Raw genomic sequence first — 25,280 nt, forward strand, 5'->3', positions numbered from 1 at the left:
TTCTGCTTCCCCTGACTGCCTTAGATAGTCAGATATTTTTTTAGCAACACAGCTGAAAACTTTCTTCTTACTCTATCCCAAAGAAAGGCAAAAATGTAATTTTTCCATCCAAAGTATTTTGGAACCAAATCCCCACATCAGTAACTGGAAAGATGCTTTTGCTAATAGGTCATAGAACTCAGCAGAAGAGTCGCCAGACCAAAGTCAGATACAAGAAGGAACAGGGAGATGAAGACCAGCTGCCAGTGAAGTCAGCTCCTTGGGGAAAGAAATGAAAAGACTAATAACGATACCATTCTCCGAGCCAACGCTAACACAAAGTACTGCAGGTGATATTCATGGCGTAGGATCCACGCAGATGAGGGAGTCACAGAGGGAGGTCCAGTCTGCCAGCTTTGATGCAGATAATCCCTCAAGCCTCTGAAGCCCAGCACAGAGCTGTACTATAAAGGAATCACAAGAGGAGACAAATAATATTACAACAGTTTGTGTCTGGAGGAAAGCAAACCACAGCCCTCTCCAAGGCCCAGCCCCTGCCTTCTCTCACATGAGAACTGCTGTTGGCTACTCCAAAAGCCATATGTAAGAACAGCCTTATAAATATCTGCTTTTCCTCTCAGGGCTCACCTGCATCCATTGTGACCATACCCATCACAGATAACTAACGACTAGTCACTGCCTACAATTTCCATAGTGTTCTTAAAGGCAGAAAACTGGCCAGTGGCTTAAAATGTTTTTCCCTCATCTGACCAGATACTTCCCTTAGTAGCCAATCAGCTAATTCAACACAAAGTGACACAGGAAGGTTTCGAGAAAGCTTATGCTAGGTATTCCATCTTTCTAGGGCTCAGACATTTGCTCTTTAGGGTCTGCCATCTTACTCACTCATTATAAAAATTCAGAACAAACCAAAGTAGGAACAACCCTCTTCAGAAGCACTGTAGCATTCATTCTCCTCTTTAATATTACCCCATTTTTCTTTGTTATACATGCTTCAACCATGCTTTTCCTCCACTGACACTGAAGTTTTATATTTTGCTTAGCCAAACAACAGTTATTCAACTCTTCTCAACATTCTTTATAAATCCATCTTTTAAGCATCACCTGCTCTGTAATTCCAGCTTTCTGGTGTCAACTGAATATTGGAATTCGAAGACAAGATATTTTTCTGATCCTCATCCCACTTGTTCTGAAAGTCAGGCTGTTTCTCTCCATAATACTTTAATATTTTTAAAATAAAAATGCACAACAATTCGTTTTTAACAGTCTCTTTTATGCCTGGGAAGGTACAAATACTAACCTCCCTCACAAGTACATCATCATTCACCTAGAATTTACAGTGAAAAGGTTTATTCTCACCTTGCTGGTCAGGCCCTTGTGAATGTGAGTGATGTTATTGATGAGAAATAGGAGGGCAGTAAGGAAGGGGAAAGGTGACTTGGCACCAGCCAGGCTCAGAGGAGGTTTGCCTCCAGTGCAACTCAGAGATGCAATGCTGCCAACAGATTCTGGTGCTGGGGAACAGGACAGAGGGTTGCACAAAGCAGAACATGGCCTGTGTGAACAAATAAAGAGAAAGGGGTCAAAAGCATTCATAGCACTGAGGCATTATCTTGTTGCTATCTATCTGAACTGTACCACACACTGCAGTAAAATGGAAGGCCTGAGAAGTGAAAGCAAAAAGCCAGTCTCTCAGCTGGTACACCAAGCACTACTGCCATACAAGCTAATGCCAGTGAGCTGTCAGGAACTCTTCAGTTAAATTGGTCATGATGAGAAGAAATACTGATGCAGTGACGCATCTCTGATGTCAAACACTTGAAAGTGTTGGACCTTTGATTTAAAAAAAAATACGCCGTTCCCTACATACATACGCACACCAGGCTAAAAAGGCTGCCCACCCACTCAAGACATTTCAATAATAAACTTGTAGGAAAAATCAAAAAGCCAGATTATATCTAAAACTGACATTGCAAAAATGCTGCCCTTTATGCACTAATGAAATGCATATTTTGAAATTGTACTCAGAAAGGACATAGCTTTACTCTACATGGACATGGCTGTGCAGACCACTCTTGGCATGTGTGTTCTCTGCAGGTGAAACTACAAATTCCCACACCAGCAGTGCTTGTGGAGCCCACAGTAGATACATCACATCTGTATAGGTAAGACCACCACAAAGAAGAGTGACCACAAGCAAGCTGCTTAATGGTAATGGGGTAATAGGGCAAACCCTGTCAAAGGTCCGTATCGTTACGGCAGAAAACAAATTCCTCAAATGCATTGCTCTTTCGACCACTGGTATTACATGCAGGAGATGCATAAACACGTGGGGGCTCACAAAGTACCCTGAAATCCTGGACCCAAACTGCCCAGAGAGTTTAGACAAAACTGTAAAAATATTAGGGTTTTTACAGTCAGTGTTAAGAACAGCGAAAATTCTTGTGGACGAGCTTTTATTTTATAGCCTGACCAAATACACTGTCTTCAGATCACAAGGACAGGAAGAAAAAGGTCTAACAAGTGCTCTTGTGTTGGAAGCTTTGCTGCCAAGAGCTTCAGATCTCAGTTTCAGTCATGAAAGAACATGGGCCAAACTGTTTGGTCACCATTCAAATACCACTTGAAAACAAAAATTTCAAGTGCCCTTTATATCAGATGTTCTCAGAAGTGGATGGATGCCTCTCTGACTGCAAGTCAGGCCTTTTAGATTCCCCACTCCAGAAGATTAATCACAGCCTAGTAAGGAGGCTCCCTCTACAGCAGAAAGATAGAATATCTGCACTGCTTAACTGTTCCAGAGCCAGAGCTTATGTTATCCAAATGTCTGGAAAAACACTTTGGTATCTGTTCTTGCACTTCTCTGCAGGGGTTTTCAAAGCCCTAGTGAAGCTCTGCAGGAGCTTAAAGATGTGAATCTAGTTAAATTCTTTTATCAAAGCAGCACCACACAGAGCACATGAACAGTATATGAACTCACACACTCACCTCACCCTGTAAGAAGGACTCAACTAATGCTACTTGTGCTTTTTTTTTTTTTTTTTTTTTTTTTTTTACCAGTGAAACCATAGAAGAATCAAGGCCAAGAGTGACTAAAATAATCTGAAATTGATATGAAAACCCCAGCTACATGGCAAAACAGAGATGCAGCAGCACCAGTAGAGAAGGAGGAGCTGGAAACCTCTGCAGCTGTCATGCCTTTTCTGTGAGGGGGGAGAGGACAAAGCAGGGTGTAGGCACAGCCCTACTGCACTCCAATTCCCATACCTGGGGCATACTGTACAGGGAAAAGAGGAGAGAAGGGGGGAGAGCTGTCACACGGTACAGTATAGAAATGGGGCCCTCTCAACTTCTGACAACAGCCTCTTAGTAGTGGAATGGTTTTACCTGAGCAAGTCCCACATGCTGTCTATGGCAGGCTGCCTGAGAAGGGGCTGCAGCATCTCTGACGTCAAACCTTCCAGTTCCTCTAAGCAGTCAACTGGATTGACTGATGGCTGTAGAAGACATGGAGAATGACAGGAAAGGAGAGTGAATAACCACAGCATCCAGTGATAGCAAGAAGCCAGACTTATTTATTTACTTCCTCTGTGTTTATCACCTTTTTGCCAGACCCCATCACCTACATAGCGGTACTGCTCTAGGTTAGAGCTGGCCTCATTGCCCATAGTGTGGAGGCTGAGAGCTGGCACCTCAAGGTGTTCTCACACTCAAGTATTGAAGTGCATCCCAGAGACTGTTAATCGGTGGGAAGCAAGATATGGGATCCTTGGAATCAAGATTCCCTAAATAAAAACTTGGCTAGACCCCTCTCCCCCTTCCATGTACATATTTCTATTTAAACTGAAGATGACACAAAGATGATCAGAACTACCTTGAGAAATCTGAGTGGGACCATCAGGGTTTCAAAAAAAACCAAAACAAACCAAAACAAATCAGCTGCATATAGTGTGAATGACCTACCCATCAAAGCATGACTGTGGATGAACACTGCACAGCAGAGGAACTGTGGCTTTTAGAAAATCATCCAAATTCTTCTGACCCTAGTAAGCAATATTCCAGGTTGAAGGAACATGCTGGCAAATTTTAACACTTTTTATCTTCATTAGAATGCTGCTTTGGGATACAGAAATACTCATTTCCATTACATAAAATCTGATTTTCCCCCAGGTGAAATCCGCCTCCAGATATCAGTAAAACCTTTGTGAAGATGTTAACCTTAGTTTTTAATAGTCTAACAAAAATATTCCAAGAAGGTCCCAGTATACACTAATCTAATTACTACACAAGTTAATTTTTTTTGCACTAATATATTCAAACATGCTATGTACAATTTTTTTTTTTTTAAATCAGCTAACTACAGGATGACTGAACATCTTTCTAAGTGGAAATTCAAAAACCCAGCACGACTGAAGGACTTAAAAAATTGTTTCCTCAGTCACTCTTCCGGAATATCTGTAAAAGTTAAAAAGGAGCATTAACCTCTTGGCTGTCCTGGTTCTCTAATGCTCAGGACATAATCACAGCTGTGAAAGGTATACCAACCTTTGGGGCCCTGAAGACATCTTTGAGAGATACTGGCAGTTTCCACCCCAGCCGTAACTAATAAACTCAGTTGCTTTTGGCAAGTTTCAGAGGAGTTGCACAAGTGTGAATAATTACAGCCACTAAATTAACCCCACACCTCCAACACAGCTTTGCCAAGTACGAACTCAGACACGTCAGTTGGGCAGTAAAGAGGAAAATTGCATTCATCTTTAGAACACAAATCTTTAAGGTGCCATAAAGCATAAGACATTATTCTCCAACTGACGTGTCACCTTTAGAAAACTCACTTTAAGAGATGATCACATACTACAACTGTGTGCTACAGAATTTGACCTTGGATGTCAGTGGGGCAACAAATAAATTTATCTTTATTATTTCCTTTCCAAAGTTCATATGGCATGACCCTTAATACTCCATCTTCCACCCACATGATTGCAGTGCGGGTGTCCACATGTAAGCTCTCAGACCAAAGCAAATGCAAAAATGCATGACTTGATTTATCCCACTAGAAAAAACGACTGCCAAATAAAATTATGTTGTATTTGCTTCATGCTTTGGAGCTCTATAGTAAATCAGAACAATCAGAGCACTACCACATACCTTGATTGAGACTGATTCCAAAGGATGAAAGGACAAAAGAGGAAGACAGATATTTGGCACTGCTAACACATAGGGCTAGCAGACTTAAGTGATCCTGAAGGTCATGCAGCCTAGATATGAGCTGTGGTAACAAAATCAGTGCTCAACTAGATGCCTTAATATCCATCCTCTTCAATACTGCCGTTAAGTTCCAGTTTTCAGAGGTAATACATAAGCTGATGCTGGTGAAATGAGAAGACAACCTGTATTTTCAAACCTTACCTGTTGGCTGTAAGCACTGTAATAAACTCCCAAGAAGATAACACAAGTTGTGGTCAGAGGCTGGAGAGTTTGCCAAGTTTCTGTCTGGGATATCTGCTGAAGGATTTTTTTCAGACTTGTCTCAAGGAAGGGCTGTAAGCCTGATACTTGACTCCATACTACTGGAGGAGGTGGAATTGGTTTGTTATCTTCTGAGTTGCTGCTGAAACACAATTGAAGAATGACACAGGACAGCAAATAAATATCAAACAACTGTCTCTCTAAATCATCAATTTTAATAGAAAGATGTAGTCCAGAAAATTATATCCAACAGCACAGCTAGGGGGAAAGTCTTTGCATAATCCCACAACCCAGACCAAATAATTTAGGCAGAAAGAATAAATGTAGAATGTACTTTAAAAAAGCTGAAGTTTCTTCTCCTGCACTACTCTGCCCCTGAGCTATGCTCTAGCTTTACTAGAAATGCTATCTCATACTCAGCTTTAGTTAATGAGTTTCTTGGTTTCCATCAGAAAAAGTACCCGCGTCTGCAGCAAATCCTACTGCTTTGATGTCCATCAAAACCTAACCACCTCTTAATCCTGGACTCATCTTGGCTTCTGCAAAGAGGTTCTATCCTCCAAGCCTCAAGACGTTTACTTTCTTTACTCCCAAGGGAAGTCCAAAGCAGCATCCTAGCTCCTCTCTGCAGGGCATTTGGCTAACAGTGACCTTTATGCCCCAGAGCTTAATGTAGATTTTGACTCCCACCTCTGGCCATGCTAGCAGGCATACAGCTGTCAGACCAAACACTGCTTCTGATCTTGCGTCAGAGGGAATACACCCCACCATGTAGGAGCTCACATGAGGGACACTGAACAACTGAAAATGAGGGGGGAATAAAAAGGTGACAGCCAGGACTCCAAACCAAAGAAAGGGAAGATGGGATGCCAACAACTGAGATGCACAGAGTGGTGACTTAAGAGAGCCTACCTGCTCAACTTGGCCTGCAGCTCTGCCGTGTATCCTGCTGTTTGTGTCACATGTGTCAGCAGAGTAACCACTGCTGCAGCTCGCTGCACAGACAACTCAACCACAGGGCTCTTCCCGCTGAGCAACTCAGGCAGGGACTGCAGTATCCTCACCAGCACAGGGTAGAGATCACTGCAGTATGAATTACAGAATAGATATGGTTGGAAAGGGTCTCTGGAGATCATTTGTACTTCAATTCCCTGCTCAAGACAGGCCAGCAAGAACAAGATCGCACAGGGATATGTCCAGTCTGATTCTGAATATCTTCAAGAATTTATCTTGAGGTCATTATCTTGTTGTGCAACAATGCTCCAGTGTTTGACCACCTTTACAGTAAAGTTAGTAAAGATTACAGTAAAAACACTTCAGTGGAATTTCCTGTATTTTCATTTGTGCCCATTGGCTCTTCACTTTCCACTGGAAGAATCTGGCTTCTTTACACTCCCAAATAATTTATTTATAAAGATTGCTAAAATGTGATTATGAGAACCACCACCAACACCACAATAACAAAAATAAACTGACATGGAAAAGAGATGACAAAGGACGATTACTGCTATTCCAATTTCATCTGAATGGGACCTAACTAATACTCTGCCTCCGAGCACTCTGATTATTTCTTGAAATAACTACTTAGATTTTATTCCTGCTGGGGAATACTTCTCAGATTCTCAGCCACACATATAATTTCCTCAACATTCATATCCCAAAGAACACAAAATGCTGCTGTGGATGAGAATTTCCTTTCTGAAACTCAATACTGCCCTCCCTTTTACTCCACTTCAGAACAACTCCACAGCCATCTCTCTTCTTCCAATTCAATGCAATTACAGGAAGAAGATTTAATGCTTGAGGTAGGTCAGACCTATACCAGGTGCAGACCTTGGTGGTCAAGCACAAGGACTTGTAGTGACCTGGAAGTCGACGCCTCGTGCAGTTTGCCTGCACCAGTCTGCCCCACCCAGTGTGATGACTGCCGCCCACAGGCTGCCCCCAGGGCAAGCAGATTCAGTCCCGGGTGCACTGCAAACCATGTGTTTTGTTGTCATACAAGCATGGATTATTCATCCCTTCAAGGGAAAAAAGATGCAACCCTAAAAAGCTGCAGTGGTCTCCCACTGTAAAGGAGAAACAACAAAATAGCAGTGCTTAAACACGGGAGCCAGAACAACCAGAAAAAGGCAATACGCAGCATGAATACCCTTAGAAACCGAGTTTTACTGCAGGAGCCGTGAGAAAGCGAGGTGAGACACCCTGAAGGGAATAGAGACTGAGCCTGGAGAGCCGTCTCTTTGCCCCCTTGGAGCAGGATGTCTGCTGCCTGCTGCGCCCTGAGCCCACGTCTCCAGCCGGGAGCTGTACCTGTAGAGGTCGCAGGCCTGCCCGTAGCCAGCAGCCACGGCCCACAGCCGGAAGGCCTCGGTGCTCAGCCTCGTGGCTTCCTCCCGCGGCAGGGGCAGATCCACAGGGTCTTCAGCAATAAAGCGACTTAACCGACTCTTCATTTCAAATCTGTTAAGCTGCAAAACAAACCGAGGAACAAGAAGAGGGTGAAGAACAAAAAAGACCAAGGGGTAAGAGGCATCAGCTGCACGCAGCGTTACCTCATTGCTCTGACACGCACAAAGAGCTGCAGATTTCAATTCAGCTCATTCTGAACTCTTCCTGCACTGCTCAAATCTGCTTTGTTTTCTGCAATCTGAAGGAGCAGACTACAAAGAATCACTAAATGGTCAATGGCTATTAAGAGAGAAGTACTCCTGGAAGGGATGCCACGGGATACCTAATCCATTCCTAACACAAACCAACTACACCTAAATAATTTCTGATGGAGGTGCGTCTGCCCCACACACAATCCTGTTTTGCACTCTCTCTGCAGCACTCAAGTGATGGGTTTTTTTTTTTTTTTAAATATATATCATTATCCTTCTTTAAATAGTCATAAATGCAACTCTCTTAGTCCAGCTTACATGTAAAGATACACCTCGTGAACAAAGATGCCGACAAAAGTACTGAACTGATGCTGACATTCTCCTGGGCAGGTCACGCTAGATGGGTTTCAGAAGTTCTACAACCTAAGTCTTTCTATAATTCAGTGTTTATTTTATGCAAAGGGTACCTCCTGACTATTACTCTCATAAGGTTATAGAATTCGGATGCCTTGGAAATGTTCTGAGGTTATTTTGGTATTGAATTAAGCATAAGATGACTCATTTGCAGTTCTCTAGAAATAATTTTTATCCTCCCCTACATCTGGATATTTTTACTTAACCATCAAAAAAGAGCTTCTCTTTCCTTCTCCCACACATACAAAAGCTTCTATGTGCTCTGTCTAAACAAATGAGGCAACAATGTCTTTTTCACAGCACAAGGACATATTATAGGTAATTTAAATTTCAAATGCTTTAGAGGCATCTTGTAGGAAAATCAATGCACACCAGCAAGAAAGCAAAGGAGGTGATGAGTCAAAACTATAAATTCTGACACCTCTCCTACAGAACAGAGGACAAAGTCAAATTTACTTCCAGGAGGAAAATGGAAGAACTTTGTTGTTAGCTAAAATAAATTCCTACACTGATGGTTTTGATTTAGTTTTTTATTATCTTCCACTCCCACATTTAAGTGCATGTAACAGAACATATGAGAGTGTAACAGTAGCAAAGCCTGAGTGTCAGGAACCTTCTAAGCAATTTTTGCATTCCTTGACATACCTGGAGTACACAAAGCCTGAAGTAGAAAAATATCTGAATTTTACTCTGTTATGTTTCTAGTACCACTTACAGTCTTTAAATATCCCACTATCCATCATTATTCTCTATATTTTATAGCACAGACTGGTGTTGTGTTGACAGTAGCAACTCCTGCAATTTGTTAGGTGTTGTTAACAAAAGTGAACCAAAAGGCCTAAGAAGTGCTCTTTGCACTGTAGTGGGTGCTGCTCTTGGTACATTTCATGCATTTATAGCACCAGCATGACAACCTATATGAGGGAATGAAATTATCTCTGAAGTGGGCCCAGAAGTTAAGAGGAGTTGAAAACACTGAAGAATTATCACAGCATTATTAAGACGAATCAATGGCAGAAAAGTTCAACCAGGGTTGTAAAACACAAGGGTAGTGATTAAGTCTCTGTTTTATACAGTCTTATGCTGCCTATCCCTGAAACACGGGAGTGTAGAGAGCATCACATATCAATGCATGCTCTAAACATCTGCCCCATGTCAGTATCACCCTGCTAGACTCTGTGACTTTCACATGAGTGCACTACACAAACCATAAAAAAGCAGAGTAAAGCTTGAGACAGCTCATCTACCATTATGCAGGAGAAGCATCATTATTATGATGCTGTCAACAACTCCTTCAAAACACACTAATGCACCTTCCTCACCCCTGTTTCTTCAGCTTCAGCTCCAGCTCACAGTCAGCCCCAGTTAGCTTTCTTTATTTAGGAAGTAAGGCACAGAGGACAAAGGCCTTTGCAATCAGAAAAGCTCTTCCAGGAACCACTCACCAGCCTGGCTGTTGCATTTCGGCCTCCAGATGCCAACACCCTGATGAACTTCATAGCACTGGCACAAGCAACTCCGTGGAGACTGGTAAGTAAAAAACCTGGTTCAGCCACTTTGGGATCCCACTGAGTAGGCAGAAATTCCCTGACAATGGTCTCAATCAATCGAGGACAGTCAAGCAGCTGCAGAGAAATAGCAGGGAGCACAAATAGCTGAAGGTATGCAGTCATGCAAACAAGCAGAAGACATGCAAAACAGACAAGTTTATCTCATCTCCTTGCCATAATGCCACCTGGTCTTTCTTCCCTTTTGCCATCCTTTCTCTACCATTCCCAAGCTCTTTCACAATGGGAGATTTACCTGGCTGCACGCTTCAGAGGAGTGCCTTGCTATATGGGTGAGGATGTGCAGTATATCCAAGACTACTGTTGGAACAGGTCGCACCACCTCTAGGATGTACCTCAGCCGGTGCTGGATCCTTGTCTTCAAAAGTCCCTGAAAGGTATTAAAAATAAAAATTAAAACATATGTTAGGATCTAAACAAGTGTTCTCTGTCCTTCAATTGCTGGAAGCCAAAAGGAGATTAGATCTTCTTCACAGACTGTTTTAAATTTAGCAGTCATGAAACAAAGAAGTTTCTGTGTATTTGCAAGTATGCTGGTAAATGAGCAAGAGTTATCTGAACAGAGCAGAAACTACTCTAGTTCTGTTCTGAATCTGACCACTGGAGAGGTCTGGATACTCATGTCTTCCAGAGTATAAAACTCTAAGTGATAGGGAAATAACCTTCCCTACAAAAGACTGTTAAAACCTACTGGTGGTGAAGAAGGTTCTTGTGGACCTTGAATAATTTTGGCTAGACACCACCTCCAGCAAATGCAGCGCTCTGTCTGAGAGTACCTGCCATATCAGAGAAAGTTGACAGAAACAGAGAACAGACAAATTCTTATTCTGAAGTAAGAAAAGAGATGCATAGGGATGATATGACTTCTTTTTATAATCAGTGGCAGTGCCAGGAAACAAATCATCAGTTTACGTAACAGTGTGATGCGTTCCTGGTTCTGAGAAAAGGCAAATCCTCAATACCTGAATTCCTATTACTGATACTTTTAAAAATTTGCAGCCAAGCAAGTTGTAGCTCTAGGCCTGAGCAAGTTCAGCAGCTAGTTTAAATACCCCTTTTCCAACTGTGTGGAACAACTGGGTAACAGACAATAAGTAAGTGTGAAATGGAACTGCACTGCAATGGGAACAGAGGGGAATTTCATCACAAATACCTTCTGAGTTCAGGCCACTCAGAACAAGCTGAATTACACTGAACCATGACACAGTTTACAGAATCACAAACTGATCTCCTGTCTATTGACCACTCTTTCTATGTTTTTTAAACAGTGCCACACACCTAGCAGAACACATCTGAAATCCTGAAGCCTTTAAACAAGACCAAATGCCCAAGTACAGTAATTCATTCACCCAATGATGTTTTTAGACCAAGTGCTGTTTAAATACAAGCTCAAGGATTAAGTGATATAATCACATGTTTTAATGATTGCAGCAGGCAAGAGGAGTGCATTGGCTCCACCAAGACTAATTTTGAGATAAAGTTTTCTATTTTTAGATCTCACATCAAAAATACAGGATTAGGTTTAAAATGTGGGAGGAATTCCTTCTGAATGCTGTAAAAATCTTAATCTGAGAAATGCAAACTTGACATTTGGGGAAATGGTAGCTAGCCACCTTACGTAAAAAAAAAAAAAAAAAAGAGTATCACTGTACAAATCTACTAGTTCTGAATTATCTAGCTGTAATATTTTTGTTTAACTTTTAAAAAATGCATATAGACATTTTAATAATGGTTGAAACCTTTTCATTTTTAATTCAAGTAAGTGAGCCTGAAAGTCAAGTCTGTATGCAGTCTTTGAGGAAGTCTTATAAGGTCATCAGTGTGTTTGTTGTTGAGGAAGTTAAGAGTATATTAATTATACTGAAGTCACACAAGCCAAGTCTCAACATTTTTAGAGACCAATAAAATTATCCTTCTGGTAATAAATGACAGAAACACAACAACCATCAGCCAGGAAAGAGTTCTAATTCTTGTTCAGAATGTTCTTGTCCAGCACGCACAGAAGGGTGGATGTTTCAACAGCACACACAGCACTGTGATGAGCCTGTTTTCCTAAAAAGATTCTGTGTCTAACTCTGTAATTACCTTTACAACATCGTATCGGGCCACATCTGGGTCTGGTTTGTTTTCATCCTTCGCTTTTTTATCTTGAGATTTCTCTGTTCCATTTAATTCTTCCTCTTCCTCCTCTTCTTCCTCCTCACTGTTAGGGACAAAGGGGAATGCAGCCATCCCTTGGTACCATGAGAAAGTCCAATCGAGATATTTCTATAAGGAGCATTAAAGCATATAGAATAAAATTCTCATAAAGAAAGAGACACAGACAAAAACTTTTTGGGGATGCTTTTAAATATGGAATGCTTTATTGATTCCTATATAATCGCAAGAAAACATGAAGACAATAAAAGCTATTCTAAATATACACAAGTAGAATTCAATGCTTTTTCAGGGAAATTATTTTGCCCTGACACACACAGAGATTTGGAAAAAAACATTAAAAAGAATTACTGTTATGTGAATTAAACACAGCTAACAGAAATTTGGTTTAACTGGAAAAAAAATAGGACTATAAATAAATAAATAAATAAATAAAACAACCACCAAGGCTCTAGGCACTAAACAGAAAATTGGTATTTATTGACTTCCTATTTTTGGACCTGCGTGGAACTTAGGTCACAAATAACACAAAAAGATCATGCAAAAAATTGATATGATAAAATAAGGACTGCTTCATCTATTTGTTCATGTTTGCTTCACTTTTGTTTGAATATCCCTCAGCTTAAGCAAATAGAAAAAACCTCATTTTTGTTCACAGCTGATAACAAGGTAAGGTACTCTCAAGTTCTAGGCTAATAGCCCAAGTAGGGTAATAGTTTCTATTCTTCAGAGAGGGGATTGCTCCCATAACAGATCTACTTCCCCTAAAATGTTTCAGAATATGAAAGACAGCCAAATCAAATGCTTGCACTGTCTAATGACTGCTAAAATTTTCCATTTCCTGCACCCACAATCAGAAACAAACATCACATTAGTCAGAAAAGTAGTGATAGACTTCACTTGCCAAGTACCAAGGAAGCACAAGCTACTATAATATTTTTATTATTATAAAAAAACCCCAATGCAATATGAACTAAAGATGCTGAGTGAATGGCATGGTCAGAGGAGGCCTGACTTGAGCAGATGAAGACATGAGTCCATCTGGAATACAGAGGTTAGGACTATAGTCTTCCTTCCACCAAGAGGAGGAAAAGCATTATGACGAGGTAGCTGGGTCATCAAAGAAAATGAAAAGAAAATTGCTTCCTTCCCATAGCCATTGAAGGATGAACAAAACCTTCAAACAGCATGATTTTTATGTGTGTTGATCTTCTGGGTTTATAGTGAAGATAAATCCTATTTGCCTTGCAAATCCTGGAGCAGAAGGCCAGGCTTCCAACCCTGTCCCTTTCTCAGAAACCTTTCGAAATCCAGCAACACGAGACTCTAGGAAGGACTCCTTGGGTTAGAAAATATACTGACACAGCATTCACTGTGCTGCTTCTGGCAGGAAGAGTCAGCAATCCCCGCTTACACAAGATGTCACACCATGAGCTTGGATCTGAAAAATCTGTGGAGAAAGCTATCTACTCCTTCTTTTCTCTTGCCTCCCACTAGGGATAGCTCTACAGGCCTGGTAGAAGTAGCAGGGGACTTCTATCCCATCTCTTCTATCACCAGCCTCTTTGCAGTCAAACAGAAAAGCAGCTCTCAAGGAAGGAATTCGTAACACAGTCTACAGCATGCTCTGCCTATAACAGGCTGCTTCTGTCCAACCAGGAGTACATCTTTATCTGGCTGCTCTAGGCTGCCTAGTAGCCCTGAAAAGCCAAAAGTAGTCACAACCTTCTAAAAGGCAAAAAAGCATCAATGAAAAAATAAACACATGAACACGCAAAATTAGCTATGAAAACACATGGGAACAGCAGAAAATGGACAATGAGAGAGAAAGAAAACAGCATTATTATGAGGCATAAGAGAAAGTATGGAGAATATTTAATCTGTTAAGAAGCAGAAAAACTATGAAATAAGAAAACAACGTAAGAGGACATATTAAAAAGATAAATTCTACATATACATTAGCAGTGGCCTGATCTAGATTGCAAAGATAACAAAAGAAGAAGAAACTCAGCAACATGCACTGAATTTAATCATAGGGCAGAGCTAATTCAAACAGGAGGAAAAAAAGATACCTGAATCTCTCAGACTGGGATAACAGACTCCATTGTCTGTCTCAAAGCACAGCAATGACATTCTATTCACCATTAAGCTAACACATTCGGTGAACCTTTGTTCAAGCTACTTACCATGTCTTCTCATTCTGATCCCTGTAAGCAGATCAAAACAAAATCAAACCCAGGCTCTGAATGATTATCTTACCTCATCATCAAGTGACACCAGCAGAGCCCGGAGAGCACCAACAGATGCTGCCATGACATTTTCCACTGCATCATCCAGCGAGAAGCGCAGCAAGAAGAGAAAGCCAGCATCAAGCAGCAGACGCAGAACGCTGCCCTTCAATGAGGAAGCAAACTCTCCAGCCCTGGCCTGGAAAGTGCCAGACAGAGCCAGGGTTAAGGCTGTTTCATCTCAGTTACATACATCTCTGAGTTGTCACATCTCAACATTTTGCATCTTTGCCTCTTTCCACTTCTACTGTAGGGCTGCTAAACTGTGTGGAAGTTATTCTTCCTTTATTTTATCCTCCATTCTTTCTACAGAAGAACACATCTACAATTCCTTAGGGCATGAAACCCTTCTTTCTAAAGTCACCACTCATCTTTTGACTTCATCCTGTTCTGTCCCATCACCCTTCTTAAAACCAACATGTTACTTCTTCTCTGTTCCAGTGCCATTAGGGGGAATGTTAGCACTTCCTCCAAAAGTTAGGTGGAAATGTGCACAGAAGTATTCATTTTGCTTTCTCCTCTTGGCACATTGCTCTATGAGTAGGCTCAGCTCTTTCTCACCTCCTACAGAAAATGCACATCATGAAGCTGGCTCAGACAACAGGAGTGAAAGGGTCAATGCCAAGAATAGGTTTGTCACAAAAGTAACATTAAAAAAAAAATCAACTTGCATCCAAATTAACAAGAGAACTGAAACTGCACCACTGCCGCTGAACAGCACTTGAAACAACCTGTTGGAAGAACAATGCTCTGGAACCATCCAGAGAAACCTGCATCTCAGTTTGTTAAATCCCAACACTTAGCTTATCTAACAGTAAGGATCCTCAGTGAAACAGAACGCCCTTTTGGTGACTTTGCTCATCTTCACTGAACAGCAAAAAACAAACAACTAGTACCAGAGAATCTGGGCCTGATCCACCAGAAACTTGAATTATGGGGAGAAATTCCTTAAAGTGACTTACCCTTTGAACAATACGACCTAAGACCTGTAGAGCCAGTGTCCTCTGTTGTGTAACTTGGCTGCGAGACAGATGAAAGAGCTCTTGCAGAGAATAACCAGCTCTCTAAATGGCAGGGGGAAACAAAACAAAGAAACCAAAAAACACCGTCAGCTACAGCTAAAAACAGTCCCCTTAAAGTAAGATTACCTGTAACATACTGCATTACAGAAGATAAATTGCTCGCCAACATTGTTTGCCACTTTGTGGCAATGGCAGAAGAGATTCTAATCTTAGATGTCACAGGAGAAAATTGAACTTCTTAAGCAAAGGAAGTATGTGCACCCTTTTCCAACACCACAGAACTTTAACAGCATTAAAGAGAAAAACCATCAACAATTTTCTGGAAGTAATGCAGTTCATGCATGCAGACAAAATTTGTCCTCAGGAGTTTGTTTCTAAAGAAAAATTACTGCACTTTTTAAAGGGTTTTTTTTTGTCACTAAAAAGCTTGACACTAAAGGAATCCACCAAATCAAACACAGAAAACTAAAATGTGTGTACCTTTTCTATTATATTACACCCACCTACCTCTGCCTCTTCTCCGTGGTGGTGCAAGCCTAGATGTGTTGGCAAATCAGCATCTGCGGGAATCAATTCTCCTTTTAAACTGAATCGAGCTTGCATTCCCTGCAGCAAAAGGGTGGAGGGAGAAAACTATTATTTCTATTGCTGTCCACTCAGTTAATCTCTTAAAATAACACTTTTTACATCACCTGCTGGAAGATGACAGTTCAAAAACTCCTCAGGTCTCTACTTCTTAAAAAAACAAACAAACAAACTTCTATCTTTCCTTTTTTCTCAGTTTTACACCTGTTTCATCCCAGATTGCAATGGCTAGACTCTCACTTCCTAGCTCTCTTGAGTGCTACAGACTGAACTGATTCTCTGTCATCCCATCCTGTGAGAGAAAATGGGGAATCTTTCAACCTGATGAAATCCCACAGACTGAGTAACCAGAGGACGTTCTTCGAAGCCTTCAAAACCTTCCTATTGAGAAGCATGATCCAGACACAAACATGCAAAGTATCAGTTTCTACTTTCAAACCTTTTTGGTTTTCTTCTGCCGAGGTGAGGGCAAATCTTTCATCCATTCCAGCTTCTCAAACTCTACATTGTCCATGTGAATCCACTCCTTCCTGGGCTTCACAGGCAGATCATCTTTGTGCAGGGAGAAAGAAATGTCAGTCTTACTTTCCAGGGGAGCGATGAAGGAAACACTATTCCTTCTTTGCCAAGCTATTTAGCTTAAAGACTGTATCAAATAGAAGATTATGTAAAATAAAAAGAAAACAATTTTCAAACTGACTGTTGTCTGATGCATAAACATCAAAGGTTTAAAGCTATTTTCATCTTTCACGAGAGCAAGAACAGGAAGTAAACAGCACTGTAATGAAATTCAGACAAGGCTAATTCAGGAGAAGCTGAACAGAAGTCAGGACACAAGTAAGGCAAAATTATCAGAACCAGTGAAGAAAAAATAATATCAGCCCTACTTTTGAGAAAAAACATCCATGGAAGAGAGTGTTAGAGAGAACACAAAATTGAAAAGTATTAATGCAGAGTCCCAACCATATTATTGGAACCCAGTAAGATTTTACCCTAGATACACTGAAGGCAGAACAGTATTTGTGCTTTAGTTGCATTTCTGATGCTGCTCTTCAGTATCCCTCCCTAAAGGCTTGAGGATATCAGCTTGGGAAGAAAAGATCATAACAGCTGAAAATTTGCACAGCTTTCCAGACAGTTCAGTGGGGAAACTGGACAGCTGAACAAGAATTTCAAAGGGGCAAGTACTAAAGGAAGAAATTACTAATTTAACTTTATAAAGAGCTTTGACTACAAGAATTTGAGAAACAAGACATTTGTGCCTGACATCACAAGAGCTGCCCTAGGAAAGAGACAGATCAGCATGTGGAAGAATCTCACAAGTGAAGACACCAGAGATATATAACCAGGAAAGGTAAGGCTTTGCTACTGGGATACTACCCCAATCCAGAATGAGATGAAGTAAGAAGTCTTTGCTATCTCAAAAAAAGCACATGTAAGGACAGTAACAGGCAGTCTAAGGGCATGGAAAGCATTAGCATCACTCCTGCTGGAGCAGCTCAGAACTCATCTGCATTGCAGCTATTAATCCTAGTACTCCCGTCTTCTCTTGCAAGGAACAACGAGTCCCACTGAGATGCTCTTCTTTCATCTGGTCTTTTCCTGCTGATAACTGGCCTGAAACCTAACCTTTTACTTTCTTCCAATTAGCAGATAAACTTTCAAGAAGGGCACTCATCCCCTCCAGAACGAAGCTTCACCCTTGTGATCAATGTGGTATTGAATCAGGCAAGGAAGCAAGCACAGATTTATCTTGCTCAGCCAGAAAGCTGTTCCACAGAATTTCAGCCAAAGGCTCAGCATGCATTTTAATTGAAGCAAAGGAAAAGCATCTGAAAGGTACAAAAGTGGAATGCTTGTGGGTGGTAGATGCAACATGAGAGGAAATAAAATCAGCAGAAAAACGAAATATATCGACATTTGTAATTTAACAAAATGTTTTCTCCATTAATCATTAAATTGACAGGGTTGAGCTAATCATTCTATTAGTAAGAATATACATGTTGCTAGCAGCCCTCAGTACAATGATTTTGTCAACAAGAAAAGATGGGATATATATTTCAAGGCATCACCAGACTGTTACTGAGAAATCCCTTTACAGAAGCACAAGCTGGCTGTGTGAATGCAACATTTGCGCTGAACTTTTTCAGACTTGGGTTATATTAAAGGCTACCACTCAACCTCTTCAATTTTTGCTTTGCTTTCCATCTTCTCTCAGTGACAGAATTAACTTTTCCATTTGATAAGGTTACAAGTTGCTGGATAAAGGTTTCACCATCTTATTTCTAATAAACAGTAGGCTTTTATGTCATTAGAGAGGCAGGTTTGATTCTGGAGCAATCTTACTGCCTTGCGTAATCACCGGAAATTCAGCATGACCATTTCTGCTGGGCTATTCATGATGCATTTACTTCTGAGTATAAACAGATGCTAAAATTCCAATAATAAGTGCTAATGGCAAATTAATTTTTACATTTCCTATTGGCCAAGATGGGCTGCAGGCATAAACTAAGGTACTGGAAAGGCTTCCCTTGCTTTTTTAACTGTGTTTCAGCTCACCCTTTCTTTGTTGTTTCAAATATACTAGGAAAACTCTTTTTTTCTGTGCTGTCTTCTATAGGAGGAAAAAGATGCCAGCACATAATGTTTTGAAGTAAGCTGTTCCCAAGAGCATTACTATTATTACCATTACAGGCTGAACAACATGCTTCTATTGCTCCCAGGAGATGAAAAGATGTCACTTGACCTGGTGCTACTTGAGCACTCAGTTGTTCTGGGACTAAAAAGAGCTAAAATTAGTCCCATTGATTAAGATGGATTTGTGGAAAAGTTAAACTTGGGGAGAAACTGCAAAAGGACTGTTCAGTGAAGTGTGTTCCTCAAAAACAGGCTGAGCTTTACTTCTCCTGCACATGTACACACACATATACACTGACAGACTCATCCCTCTCAGCAAGAAAATGGTAAATGCTTGTTATCTCTTGAAAACATCAAGCTGAAATCCCAAAGTGATTCAGAGACTTCTTTAATCAGTCTGCAGGTTACACTGGAACACAAAGGATGCATTACAAGAGAGGATCGAGAGATGGAGAAAGGCAAAAATTGACATGAAATTGTGGGACAAGTATGTTAGGAACAAAAGTGTGGGGGAAATGACAACAGAAGATTAAAAATCACAACAGAGAAAAAGAAATTGCTAAAGAAAAAAATGCAGTGAGGAAAGCAACCAAAAGAGCAGAAGCCTAAAGAGAAGACTGTTCCTTTCTCTGCCATGAGAATGCATGGGGTTCCTCTAGCTACTGGAGATACAGCAGCTTTCTCCTCATGCAGGCATATTTTGAGCATTAAAGGGTTCTGTCATAAGAGGCAATAGCTCTGCAGTGCTCCACAAAAAGCAGGATATTCTACACCCTAATACTTCCCCCTCCATCCATAGCACAAAGAAAATGACTCTATCCTGTGAAAATCCCTGGGTGGCTTCTGAGATACAAGACACAGAGTGGGGCCATCAGGAGCAGTGTCACACTAAGACATACATGCTCTACATAAGCAATTTCCCTGAAGTGAGAGTGATTGTCATCCCAGTGCTATCCTGTGAACAAATCACGAACCCTTACCTACCAAACAACCCATCACTCTTGTCCCCAGCCAGTACCAGTTAAAAGAAACTATCCAGGCACCAGCTGAATCTCACTACCACACTCTCACGTTTCCTTGTTCACATGACTGAACAGAAGAGCAATGATGCCTAGTTTAACACACATTTTCCCTCCAGAGGCCTTAGAACAAATTTCAAAAAGCAAGACCTCCCAATGAACAGATCACTTCCACTACATAGTGTACCACCTTTCCAACCTGTGGAGCTCATGTAGAAATGTTATTTTTTGAACCCAAACCACTTATTTTTAAAATATCATGATAAAATTCATGGATCACTGCAAAGCAGCAAAACAAACCAGTGTAGATTGATGTAAACACCATACTAATCTTATAATTCTGCTCAGAAAATTAACAATATGCACTTTGTTTCTTACCCATAGTTTCTACCTTCATATTTTCTTCCCTCGTTACATGTTCTTCCAGACCTGACTCCTGCATGGAAAGAGATGATCTTACACCATGCTGAGCCACAGGCAGAGATTCCACAAACTCCTCCGGCCTGTTCAATTCCATTTTTAATTCCTTTTTCTGGGCTTCATTGTTACCACGTTGTGATTTCAAGAAAGCAACTAAACTGGGATCTGCAAGTATTGACAAAGAGACAGACAGAGATGTGACAGAAAGTCTCAAAATACTTCATATGCCTATAGCTCCTGCTATTTATGTTTCAGTCTTTTCTACGTCCTCTTTCTCTTACCAGCTGTCACTTCTCTTCAAGCTGAGGCACTCCACTGCTTTATGACCTCTTGGGCACATAAAAAGTGGGAGTAACTGACTGATGAGAAGACACTAGAGACAAAACTGACAAATGTCTTTCAGGGTAAAGCAACCACAAAAATTCTATTTTCCCAGCTTATGAACAAAGATAATTGCTCCTTTTCCACTCATTGCCTCTTGAATGGGACATCTAAACAAGACTATTAAGTGTGGAGAGAATTCTGGTCTGTGGACCACTCAGTGGTATCAATCTGAACACTAGAAGAATGCACAGGACAGACACCACAAAAAGAATTACCTGATCTTTACTGAATTGCAGTAGAGCTGCAAGTCATAGCTCAGATACTATGTTACAAGGTGACCTTTGTTTGTTTTGAACTGACTCCCCCTTCCAATTATGGTCTGACAACACCCAGTAAAAACACACAGCCATTCTCTTCATGCTTTGAAAAGAAACATTTGGGGGGAGGTAGATGTGTTTTGAAGGATAGATTATGTTCATATGGCTCTAGGATCATCGTTTTACTTTCAGATCTGCTACAGATATCCCACATCATTTTGGATGGAGATGAACAGTGAGAGATTTTGCATTGTGCCTCAACAAGGTACACAAACACTCCAGTAAGCAGCGTCAGAGATATACAAAGTAGAACGTAACACCTACAGTGGTTATTTATTCTTTGGAGGACAAAGGACAGACAGTTGAGAAATGCTCTGTACCTGAGATAAGTCATCCCAAAAATGACTCCCCTGTCTCTGAAACATCTATCCCACACTCGTGATTGCTGCACGTTCTCCTCAGTGATGCAGTTTAAACTGTTCTCGGTGAATGACAGGCATTCAGCCCAGTCTCAGTATTCCTAGTTTTTCTGAATGCAAGCAGAACTGTCACTTTCTTATACTTCACTGTAGACAGCAAGGAAAGATTTTTTTCATTATTTCATCATTTCACACAGTGACAAAAGAGTCACCAATGTCAATCTGTGCATAGTGTGTCAGAAATTAAGCCTACTTCTGTCCAGAGCCTCCAAGAACAAAACCAGCACAGTACCAACAATAAGACACTGCACAGCACAGAACTGCATTCCCATTCTCACACTTCACACCAGCATCTGCTTTATAATTAAGAAGTGAAATCAGGAACTGGACAGCATTTAAGACACACAAATCATTCACATTCCCAAATATGGAGAAAAAGTCTCCTTAATTCCCAGCTCTGTGCCTGTCCAGTTCCTAAATCCACCTGTAAGTCAGCAATTTAGTATAGGAGTTGCTTCATCATGTATAATTCTCTACCCATAGATATTCTGGGAATTCCAAAATTACTCCCAGTTTCTTCAAGGCCTCAAAAGACTAAAATATCTATAATTGTAATCTACAAGCAAAAATACATTGCTTCAGAAAACATTGTTCAAAAATACTTAAAATACATCCCATCCTTTTTAAACTCTTTAAGTATTCACTTCACTAACATCCCAAAGGATGCAGTGGTGGGGACAAGAAGCAAAGATCACAAATCACTCACAAGAAGCAAGTCAGTAATCAGGGTATTTTTCATACACGTGTCATTGTTATAAGCAGTGAAGACAAATAAAATACTCAGGTCTCTGAATGAAGGATGTATCTAAACAATCTGGCTGCAATTACTTTGTGCACTTCCTTTGCCACCTTTCCAGTTATACTCATGTTGCTTGCAATGAAATAAAGATAATTAATACAATCTTTAAGCTGAACCCACAGAGACTTATGCATCTAAAATGCCACTCACATCTAAATTTGATGCTAGAGGACCTGAAATCATGAGCATTTAAAAAATCCTTGTCTGCCACCTACATCTGTACATCTGCTCTTCCTGAGCATATAAATTCATCAAATCAATGCCAACAAGTGTTGCAGTGCCCCAGATGACACAAAGTCTTATCAAACATACCACAATCAGTGTTCTCCTCTACCTCGTCACCAGCTGCCAGTGACAGGCACTCCCAGAGCACCACTGTGGACAGGGCTCCAAACCAGAGACCAGACCCCTGCTAGAATGTGCCTGTGCCCAACAGCCTGATAATTAAAACACTTCTTCAAAAAGTCAGGGCTAATTGCAAGTTTTTCTGCTCTACAAGTATAGATTTGAACTGAAATCTCCCACATGCCCATATGTTCTCTATATCCGGTACTGACAGTTCTGGCCCGAGTTTTAGGTACTTTGGAGGGGAAGACCAAGGGTTCTCTCTCACCTCAGCATTGCTATGACACTGCTTTCTTATCAGCTTCAGAGAATTACATTTTAGGACCTTAAACATTAATGTGCAACCTTGTATTTACAGTGCAAGGCAACAAAGTGCACGAATCATCTTAACCCACAGCAGAGGGATGACGAGGAAGACAAGCCAAACCAAACCCCACTGAAAAATAAACACTTTAATTTCTTCACACTTAGTTCTTACTCATAAGATACTGACATGACATGGAAGCAAGATTATCCACATATGGAATGAGCTGGAATTCCAAGTTCCCATCGTTTACCCGTGAATTTGCTAAGACTTCAGGACACCTACACATGCAATAAATTGCCTCAACTCTAGAGCTGACCCTGAGAAGCACATACCCAGCTGAGCCAGAAGCCTTGCCTGCTCCTGCAGGATCTCTTCCTCAGACATGGACTGCAGCTTCTCCAAGTTCTCTTTATGAATAGCTTGAGCTTCTTGCTCACTCTTTAGGCTTCCAAGACCCTCTCCCGTTATGAGACAAGGACGCTGAGAGGTCAAAAAAACATCTTTACCTATAAAAAGCAGCAGAGAAAGCAGTTAGTGATCTGTGTCTACAGCACCATGAATCAATCTTAGTTGTGTCATTAACAGGTTTGCACTATTTCTCGTTTTTGTTTGGGTTTTTTTACCTTGGTAGTAAAGTTAGGATATGAGCAAAGAAGTTGAGTTTAGCATCAAACAAAACTAAAACATTTGTGCTTCCATCCCATGTCACAACAAACATGTTGACATCATTTCCCGCTAGCTTCTTTGGAAGCTTGAGGAGGGATGGAAGGAGAAAGGAATTATGTTTCTTTAAAGCAAAGCAACAGCACAAAAAGGTAAACTGGAGCATAAGTCACAACTGATGCATCACAGCAGTCTTCCAAGCTAGTGAATGCTGGATTTTTTCTCTGCCCAAGAATGCCTGAACCCACATTTGTATGTCAGCTGAACCATGACCTAGTAAATACCTGCTGAGTAAGACAGAAAATTAGCTTAGGTAAACCAGCTTCCAGAGTGATACAGGGTCAATTCCCAACACAGGCATGTTTGCTTCTAACAATGTCCTGTACTCACCTTCAAGGGTTAAACATATTAGAAGTTACAGCAAGGGGCATTCTTCCTACTCTGAACAAAACTGAATCCCCTTTATCATCTGATCTAAATGCATTTTAAATGTTCATTTCATTTAACCATAGCACCAGGTAACATGCTTTGGTCAGTGTGAGACCCTCCAGCTCTCCTGTAACCCACCATACAAGGACCTGACTTGGCAACTTTATGTTTTATTCATATGCTCCATATATTGACTTGGACTACTCCCATGCCCCTAAACCAGACAGCCCTGAAAGCATCAAATCCCTGTTCAAACAGCAGCAATGACTCTCAACATAACACCAGGAAGATTTAATGCCATTTCCACAGTTGTTTTGTATATTGAGCAGAAAGAGGTAAGACACAGTGACCTGGCCAAAGATTCAGTAAGCTTCCCACCACCAGGAATTAAACTAAGGGTTACAATGGACAAACACGTTGTTACTACAAGAAATTAAGTTCCCCCTCTTCTCTTGCTTCTAGTGATCCTGCCACAACAGTCTGGCTGAAGAGGCCAAGCCATTTTGTAATCTCTCTGTCACGCTATTACATTTTAGAAGCATTCATGTTCAAGAGGGTGACAGCTATAATGCTGCTCTATCTCCCTTTCATCTTTCTCAGACAGATTTATACTGGTCCAATTGTAACAGGACATAGAGGAAGCACAGTGTAGTGACCTGGATGGTGGATTTGTGCACACACAGCACAGCACACCTGGCTGTTCTCTTACCAATTCTCTGATAGGGGGCAGGGCTAACACAAAACTTAGCCAGATGGTGATAATTTTTAAATGACATCTGGCTGCTATTTCAATGTGAAAAAGAGGGTGTCAGGGTAAAATCCAGATACAGGCTGGTCCTAACCAAACTGGACTGTCCCAGACAATACAAATGAAGAAAAGCCTGGAGATGCTGGTAACAGTTGAACTGGCTTCATCTTTCCTTGTCATGTTGCTGTCAGACAAGTAACTGCTAGAGGTGGCACTGACTCATCAGCACTGCCTCACAGCATTCCTTATGGAGCAAAGCCACAGCTCATGGCAGCAGATCTGGTGATGGAAAACTGAGCTTTCAAACATTTCAGTGGGAGTGACAACCCACATCACAGTGGTCTCAAATGCTTTCAACACAGAACCACCCTCTTCCTAAAATTGTGGAAATTGGTGATGAAAAAAGAAAAACTTTACATATAACAAACAGAAAGGAAAAGGAGGACAAGAACCTTGAAAAATAAATCTACTTCCCTGTGTGAAGCAGAAAGGAAAGCAGTGAGAAAGCTAACCCAATTTTTAAAATGCATCTTAGAATCTTCTCCTTAGAATTTTTAGTTTGCATCTCAGACCATCTTAAATTATTGCCCCAACACAGACATTCCAACTGATCTTGAGATTCCTAAACTGAGGACAACAACGCTACCCTTATTTAAAAGTATGGTGTGCCGACGTTATGGTCGGCTG

At 40.9% G+C, this 25,280-nt stretch overlaps 1 protein-coding gene across 3 annotated transcripts in view; it reads right to left on the reverse strand.

Moving 5' to 3' along the window:
* Positions 1-25,280, reverse strand: part of LOC120754495 (RNA polymerase II-associated protein 1-like) — a 38,652-nt gene that overhangs the window by 6,859 nt on the left and 6,513 nt on the right. For 2 of the 3 annotated variants that reach the window (XM_040068137.2, XM_040068138.2), the window contains exons 6-20: positions 23,086-23,259; positions 20,141-20,347; positions 16,546-16,658; positions 16,029-16,127; positions 15,462-15,563; positions 14,471-14,638; positions 12,140-12,322; positions 10,290-10,424; positions 9,932-10,111; positions 7,783-7,940; positions 6,382-6,552; positions 5,410-5,611; positions 3,388-3,497; positions 1,360-1,555; positions 294-443 (exon numbers count right to left, since the gene is read on the reverse strand). In XM_040068137.2, the coding sequence (XP_039924071.1) occupies positions 294-443; positions 1,360-1,555; positions 3,388-3,497; positions 5,410-5,611; positions 6,382-6,552; positions 7,783-7,940; positions 9,932-10,111; positions 10,290-10,424; positions 12,140-12,322; positions 14,471-14,638; positions 15,462-15,563; positions 16,029-16,127; positions 16,546-16,658; positions 20,141-20,347; positions 23,086-23,259 (2,348 nt within the window). The remainder of the gene's footprint in view (positions 1-293; positions 444-1,359; positions 1,556-3,387; positions 3,498-5,409; positions 5,612-6,381; positions 6,553-7,782; positions 7,941-9,931; positions 10,112-10,289; positions 10,425-12,139; positions 12,323-14,470; positions 14,639-15,461; positions 15,564-16,028; positions 16,128-16,545; positions 16,659-20,140; positions 20,348-23,085; positions 23,260-25,280) is intronic. The other variant, XM_040068139.2, reaches the window with a different exon arrangement.

Source organism: Hirundo rustica, chromosome 6 (genome assembly GCF_015227805.2).
Source record: "Hirundo rustica isolate bHirRus1 chromosome 6, bHirRus1.pri.v3, whole genome shotgun sequence".
NCBI classification, from domain to species: domain Eukaryota; kingdom Metazoa; phylum Chordata; class Aves; order Passeriformes; family Hirundinidae; genus Hirundo; species Hirundo rustica.